This window comes from Terrapene carolina, unplaced genomic scaffold (genome assembly GCF_002925995.2).
Source record: "Terrapene carolina triunguis isolate 2854851 unplaced genomic scaffold, T_m_triunguis-2.0 Scaffold111, whole genome shotgun sequence".
Classification (NCBI taxonomy): domain Eukaryota; kingdom Metazoa; phylum Chordata; order Testudines; family Emydidae; genus Terrapene; species Terrapene triunguis.
In genome coordinates, this window is record NW_020664462.1 from 15,188,774 (window position 1) to 15,196,588 (window position 7,815).

Below are 7,815 nucleotides of genomic sequence, written 5' to 3' on the forward strand. Positions count from 1 at the left end.
TCCTATGCAGTGGGATAGTTTGCTTATGTGCCCTTAATAATGTCTCTTTGAAAAACTGCCAACTCTCTTGAACTGTTTTTCTCCTTAGACTTGCTTCCCATGGGATCTTGCCTGTCAACTCCCTGAGTTTGCTAAAGTCTGCCTTCTTGAAATCCATTATCTTATTCTGCTGTTTTACCTCCTACCATTTCTTAAAATTATTAACTCTACCATTTCATGATCACTTTCACCTAAACTGCCTTCCACTTTCAAATTCTCAACCAGTTCCTCCCTATTTGTCAAAATCAAATCTAGAACAGCTTCTCCCCTAGTAGCTTTCTCCACTTTCTGAAATAAAAAATGGTCTTCAATACATTCCAAGAATTTGTGGGATAATCTATGCCCTGCTGTGTTATTTTCCCAACAGATGTCTAGGTAGTTGAAGTCCCCCATCACCACCAAGTCCTGTGCTTTGGATGATTTTGTTAGTTGTTAATCCTCATCCTCTTCTTCATGGTTAGGCTGTCTGTAGTAGACCCCTAACATGGCATCACCCTTGTTTTTTCCCCCTTTTATCCTTACCCAGAGACTTTCAACAAGTCTGTCTCCTGTTTCCATCTCAACCTCAGTCCAAATGTACACATTTTTAATATATAAGACAACACCTCCTCCCCTTTTTTCCCTGCCTGTCCTTCCTGAGCAAGCTTTACCCTTCTAACCAATATTCCAGTCATCCATATTATCCCACCAAGTCTCTGTGATGCCAACTATGTCATAGTTGTGCTTATTCACTAGCATTTCAAGTTCTTCCTGCTTATTCCCCATACTTCTCGCATTAGTATACAGATATCTAAGATACTGATTTGATTTCCCCCGTATGTTCTCTCTTGTCTCTCCCTTATGCCTGCTAAATGACCAATGCTCCCTCCAGATTCCAACCCTTCTCCCAAGTCTCCATGTTTTTGACTTACCTGTGGGCTTTTGTAATCTGCCTCCATCGAACCACACATGCACTTGTCTAATCTCCCAGAGATCTGTGCCTGGAGAAAGACCTCCTCATACACAGCCCCCCGCCTTCCATGCAGAAGCAGGACAGAACCATCTCTGCAGCACTGTCCCCACAACTGGCCCTACTTATTTGCCCCCTTTGGGGGATCTGTGTAAAGGGGTGCTGGGGACATGAGGAGGAACAGCACAGGAGAGTGTACCATGGCACTAACCTCTGCTCTGCATCCAAAATTTCTGCAAAGAAATCCTGGTGGGCGCTAACACTTTGTATTATCTCCATTTAGGTCTTCTCCATAGCAGAACGGCTCCAGCAGAAATTGTGTTTCCAGGGGCCCACAAGGATGGCTGTGGGCTCAATGCAAAAGTGGGGATATCCTTCCTTGTGTATTCCTACAATATGCAAGTTTGGGGGATTGGGGCTGGCCTCCAAAATCCACGCGCTGTCCCCTTCCCACCAGATGGGATAGTGTGAGGAGAACCCTGTGATGGAAACCTTATGGAGTTTTCTTTCCCCCTACAGCTTTCCTGTTTTGTTTTTTTAATGTGCGAGAAGGAAATGTCTCATAGTACTTACATACATAATATATGGAAAAAACACATCTTTACATGGACCTATTGATGGAATTTGCTGTAATTTACTGTCTATGGATGTGAGACACAGTCCTGCAAACTCTTACTTGTATAAGCAGTCCCTACTCACCAGTAGACCCAATTATTACCCAGTGTGAGAAAAAGTTTGCATGATCAGACCCTACAGTTTAATATGTTGTTAGCTTATGAATGACTGGTTTTAGTTGTATAAAGCTCCCAGTTGCTTTTGTGGTGGGCACTGATCTAAATGTCTAAATAAATAGCTTCACAAAATTTATCCAGGTATCACTTCACCCACTAATGAAATGCATCCATGAAGGTACTTCACCATGTCTCAGTACTATGATTTCAGAACACAGAGTGTTTAACTTACTCAAATGAACAGCAATTTGCACAATATCAAAAGGCTGCAACAGAAAAATCTACAAGTCTGATGAGAACTGACAACCTCTACTTAAGAGTCAAGCAAGGAAGCACACATTCCATAACTACAGGAAAAAATGTGAATGTGGATCTGGTGCATCTCAGATCCATCTCCTGGATCTCAGATTATTCTCCTGAAAGCAATCCACAATGTGGGAAGGCAACACACGGATAAGTCGATTATGCCAACAGAAACACTTGGCAGGTAGACAAAGCAGTAGTGGAGTGGCTGTTCAGGAAATGGTATTGCCAAGTAACGAGAAAGCTTTCAATTGCATATCAAGAAACGAGGATTAAGGGACTAGAGATGGGGGGAAAATATCCCTTAGAAGACATCTACATTTTACTTCTGACGTCAATGGTTCTTTCATTACTATGCAGGTTTACGCTGCGTTATAATAACAAAACCAACTTGAGAGCACTGGGGAACCCCAAAGGCCAACACAGAAAACTATTTAGAATGATTTCTGTCTTCATCTTTCATAAAAGGGTAAAGAAATCAGACCTTCAGGATGACATCTTGACTGGTTAGAGAAGAGTCTTAAAATTTATATAATTTCTACTCTGATGTTCTGCAGAACATTGCCACAGTCCAAAAGGATTTATATAAATATAGGTCATCAGATGCCTGGGATGAAGCAAAATGACATTCAGGAGAACACACATCAAGAAGTCCATTTGCAGTCTAGTGACATCACAAACTTTCCCACAGTTTCAACAATTTACTAGCACCAATGCCAGTTTGCCACCAAAATGCCTAAAGCTTGTGAGAAACAAATCTCTTCTACAACTTAGCATCAGGAAAAAGGGTCAGAATAACAACTGCATTTAACAGATCCACCCATTTCCTATCGTCAGTGCCGTCTGTCTTCCTGGCAGATTCTTGATAGTTTGTACTGGAAGCTTTGATTGTCAAAGCTCATGTATTAAGCTAAAAATACCTCATCTTCTTGCATACAATTTCTTCTTAATATTTCTCTCTGTGTCTATTATTCTAAAAAAGAGTGACACATGGTGGAATATACTTATGTTGATGGACCTCCAGCATGCTAGTTGCTCTCAAAAGCATAATTCATTTTAATAAAGCTATTTAAAAAATAAACTTTAAAAGGAATATGGACAACAACTTTCAGGTGTGATGTGTGCATTTGTGTATGCAGCAGTGGTCTGCCTTTGGCTTATCCTGCAGGAAATTTACAGAAGGATCATGAGACAAATATATCATAATTGCCTCTTATGGGCTCATCACAAACTGGTTGAGCATCACCATGTGGTTGAGCATCACCTATGCGGTTAAAAATGTGCAGTACCAAATACCCATTTGATTTTTAGTTATGCTATTGCCTGTGGTAATGTGCAGTTGTGTATCTCTACAGAACTGCTACATCTTTATTTCCTCTCCTAAATCCAATGGAATTGCATTAAGGTCACAAATGTATTGATCACCCTTCCTCAATATTTATTTACTTATTTCCTTTCTCCCACCTGCTGTTTGTCTTGTCCAGTTAGTTTGTAAGCTGATTAAGGTACTGACTGTCTCTCTCTGTGTCTGTACAGTGCCTAGCACAATGGGGCCCTGACTTCATTTGGAGCCTATAATCACTACTGTTACAGAAATAATAATTAAAAAAGTAAGTAAAATAATACAAAAATGTGTTGTAGTAGTCAAAGAAGTGTTCTGTTTAGCTTTAATAAAAAGTTAATTAGTAGTTAAAAGTCTGGATATGCAAAAGGTGAGATTCCGAAAGAAACAGTCACTTGACCCCTTACACGTATTAGTTGGCTTGTTAGATACATGCTGTACTGTGAGACACATTCAATGTGGGTATATTGACATTGCCAGGAATACACTAACTTTTGAGTTTTTAAAACATCTAGGTGTCATTCTTTTGAATTTTAAAATTATATTTCACAACAGGGGAAATTAAAGTCCATGAAAAAGCACAAATGAAGTGGGATGTTTTCATGATGGGTGCCCCAAACACTTAGCAGAAAAGCAGTACTGGAAAGGCTGAGTTGACTTAACTATAGCTAATCTCTAGATAAACATCTTTAAACTGAAATGACTAAGCATGATTTTGAAAGGCTCTTATTCTCCAGCTCCTTTTACCCATGCACTTGAAATCAGAGACCACTTTAATTTGTCTCTGCTCTGCTGAAGCCCACTGGAAATACTCTGTTTTCATATATGCACAGGTAACCCACCTGACCAGTTGGTTACATGCATATGCACCTTGCCGGGTAGAACAGAGCTTTGATTAAAGTGCCTATAAACCTAAGCCATGGATACCTGCTCCCCTATAATGAAAGACGCATCCCTCACTGTGGATAACCCCCTTTCTTCGAGCAATCCATATCGTTAGACATGTAATAGTTTATTCATACGAGCAGGTGCAGAGCAGCACCCTAGCTGAACAGGGTAATAGGTGCATGAGATGAATAGGTGTGTAACAGCAGTGACAGCGCGTGAAGCACTAAGCTGAGCACAGAGAAGGGAATTCGGGGATCCATTTACCATCTGCTGGTGCAGTCCTCTGCAAGAAGCCTGGGCTGTTCTTGGAGACTTTCAGGGCGAGGAGCAGCAGGGCACTGAGCTAAGCAGCGGCAGCAGCAGGTGCCGAACCCAAGCGGGCTCCTCCTCCACCTGGCAGCAAGCGAGCGAGGGAGGCAGGGACCGCCATCCGGCCGGGGAAGGCAGGCAGGCTCTTGCTGAGCGAGGGGTGCGTTCGCCCGGGGAGGACTGGCGGGAAGGGGGGTTGCCGTCAGCTGATGGGCCACGTTTTGACGTCGGAGTCATTCTCCTCTTGGATAAAGCCCCGCCGCCGGCTCGGACTGCGCTCGTCGCCGTTCCCAGCCCTGCACCAGGGAGCGCGGCTCGGGCGCCCGGGACGGGTCCCCCAGCCGGGGTGGCGGGGGGTTCCGCGGCAGGCCGGGGCCAGCAGGGCTCGCTCGCGGTGGGGCCGCGGCTCGCCCCGAGCGGGGCTGTTCTCCGGTCCCCTGGACAGGCTGGGAGCCCGGCGCCGAGCCCGCGGTCACGCTCCCTCCCGCCGGCGCCCAGCGCCATGGCCGCGCGTCCCCCCAAACTTTGCCTGGGGCCGGGCACGGAGGCGCAGCCGGCTCCAAGCCCGCCGCCCGCGCCCTGAATCCCGCTGAGTCCCCCGGCGGCCGCTCTCCGCTCCCCTTCCCACGCGGCGGCCAGCATGGACGGGCCCCTGAACCTCTCCGCCACCCCGTGGGCAGCAGCGGCCAACCGGAGCGGCGGCGGGGGCCCCCCGGCGGCCCTGCCCGGCCGGGCCCCGCTGTCGGTGTTCGGGGTGCTGCTGCTCACCCTGCTGGCGCTCCTGGCCGCCGCCACCTTCCTGTGGAACGTGCTGGTGCTGGCCACCATCCTGCGGGTGCGCGCCTTCCACCGCGTGCCCCACAACCTGGTGGCCTCCATGGCCGTCTCGGACGTGATGGTGGCGGCGCTGGTCATGCCCCTCAGCCTGGTGCACGAGCTGGCCGGGCGGCGCTGGCAGCTGGGCCGGGCGCTGTGCCACGTGTGGATCGCCTTCGACGTGCTGTGCTGCACGGCCAGCATCTGGAACGTGACGGCCATCGCCCTGGACCGCTACTGGTCCCTCAGCCGCCACCTGGAGTACACCCTGCGCGCCCGCCGCTGCATCTCCAACGCCATGATCGCCCTCACCTGGGCCCTCTCCGCCGTCATCGCCCTGGCCCCGCTGCTCTTCGGCTGGGGCGAGACCTACTCCGAGGGCAACCAGGAGTGCCAGGTCAGCCAGGAGCCTTCCTACACGGTCTTCTCCACCTTCGGCGCCTTCTACCTGCCGCTCTGCGTCGTGCTCTTTGTCTACTGGAAGATCTACAAGGCGGCCAAGTTTCGCCTCGGATCCCGGAAGAGCAACTCCATCACCCCCATCGCCCCCGAAGGGCTAGAGGTGGGTCGAGCCTGGGGTTTACCAGCTGGCCTGGGCTGGGTGGCAGCTGTGATGATGTCCATGGCCCTGGGACCCCGCTCTGGCCCAGCCCTGCGGGGGAAACTTGCCCGAGGACTGTGGAGCACTGAGGTATAGAAGGGAGACTTGCAGGCCAAGTGTGCAGTCATTGGGTGCTAGTGGAAACGTTGTGCGGGAACTTTGAGCCTGACTGAACCTCTGATTCAGGCTAGTGAGCAATGACTCACAGAAGTAGCCCCTTGAAATCCTGTGGGTCAGTGCTCACTTGTATGACTGAGGGTTTCACAGGTGAGTCTGGCCCCTTAGGAGTTAGGGGTGGAGGGTCAGTAGGCAACCACCCAGAATATGGAAAATAACCTGACATAGTCTTAGGGGAAATGTGTGTCTGTGCAGGCACCTACACAACCTTGCAAATTGTTTCCTAATGGTGGCTGGATGCTTTGAACTCGTGGTTTGCTGGTGTATTAATCAGCTATATGACTGTTTTTGGCGATAATGTATGTTGTACGCTCTCCTAGTGCATTTTTCTCCTTTTCCCCCATCATGTGCCCCTCAGAGACTAGCATAGTCAGAAGAAGCAGGCAGGGCTGTGTGTGTGAGAGAGAGCTCTACTGCTCTGATTGTGCTAAATGTGTGAAATATACATGGTCGGATTGTGATAGTGGGAGTAATTGTGCATATGCAGTTTCCACTATCACTGCTATTTTTATAACCTCCGTTATTCAAAACTCCTGTTTCCCAAAACAGGGTCATATACTTCACATCTCTTAAATAGAATAAAGTTGCACTGTTGACCCAAACTACTTCAGTGTGCCCTATCACATTCATATAACTGCAATTGTACTGTAGATTGTTTGCTGACACATGCAGTATGCCTGGTGTGATGATGGGCTGCAGGCAGGGTGCATATGTTGACGCTTGTGCTCACATCTAGCAGGTGAAGGAGGCCTCCCAACAATCCCAGATGGTCTTCACAGTCCGCCACGCCACTGTTACCTTCCAGACCGATGGAGACACGTGGAGAGAGCAGAAGGAGAAGAAAGCTGTCCTCATGGTGGGCATCCTTATTGGGGTCTTCGTACTATGCTGGATCCCCTTCTTCATCACTGAACTCATCAACCCTCTCTGCTCCTGTGACATCCCACCCATTTGGAAAAGTATTTTTCTATGGCTCGGCTATTCTAATTCCTTTTTTAATCCATTGATCTATACGGCTTTCAACAAAAACTACAACAATGCCTTCAGGAACCTGTTTTCCAGACAGCACTGAGCAGCAAGCAGGAAATGGGAGGAAACCCCCTCTTCTCCAGTAACCCCTCTAAAAATCCATCACCTTCCCTACTTAGCACATCCTATGCAGACCAGGGAACGCTGAAAGAAACTCTCAACTACAGAGATCACCAGAATGATTCATTGAGCTCATAAAAGATTGCCTCTGAAATTCAGCAGCCCTCAGAGACTCTGCCCACACTTCCTTTCCCACCCTCCAAGCCAGTCATTTTGTAAACAGCACACAAGGGCTTGCTGAGACTCCAGCTGTGTCCTTTTCCAGCATGTGGCTGACTTCACCCTCTCTTCAGTGATGTCACTCAGGTGCAGTTTGCTTGCAAGCAGGGCAGAGAAGTCCATGTAACACAGAAGGGTTTTTGAAGCCCAGTGCCTGCTTAGCTGCTCTTTGCATTTCAGAACTGTTAATTTGCATATTCTCATATGCAAAGCCAAACTCCTTTAGCAGTAGGGTTTCTCATGACTGTGTGAAACATGCATCTGAAGAAGTGGGGTTTTTTACCCATGAAAGCTTATGCCCAAATAAATCTGTTAGCCTTTAAGGTGCCACTGGACTCCTCATTGTTTTTGT

The 7,815-nt window shown here is 47.9% G+C and overlaps 1 protein-coding gene across 1 annotated transcript; it reads left to right on the forward strand.

Annotated features, from left to right (window-relative positions):
• The first annotated feature begins 5,201 nt into the window (after window positions 1-5,201).
• Window positions 5,202-7,227, forward strand: HTR5A (5-hydroxytryptamine receptor 5A). The gene is made up of 2 exons (XM_024217543.2): window positions 5,202-5,939; window positions 6,895-7,227. The coding sequence occupies exons 1-2, from the start codon at window positions 5,202-5,204 to the stop codon at window positions 7,225-7,227; spliced, it is 1,071 nt and encodes a 356-aa protein (XP_024073311.2).
• Window positions 7,228-7,815: the final 588 nt, after the last annotated feature.

Coding starts and splice junctions, on each gene's coding strand:
- HTR5A (XM_024217543.2), top strand. CDS start 5,202: ATGGACGGGCCCCTGAACCTCTCCGCCACCCCGTGGGCAGCAGCGGCC. Junction 5,940..6,894: donor TCGCCCCCGAAGGGCTAGAG/GTGGGTCGAGCC, acceptor CACATCTAGCAG/GTGAAGGAGGCCTCCCAACA.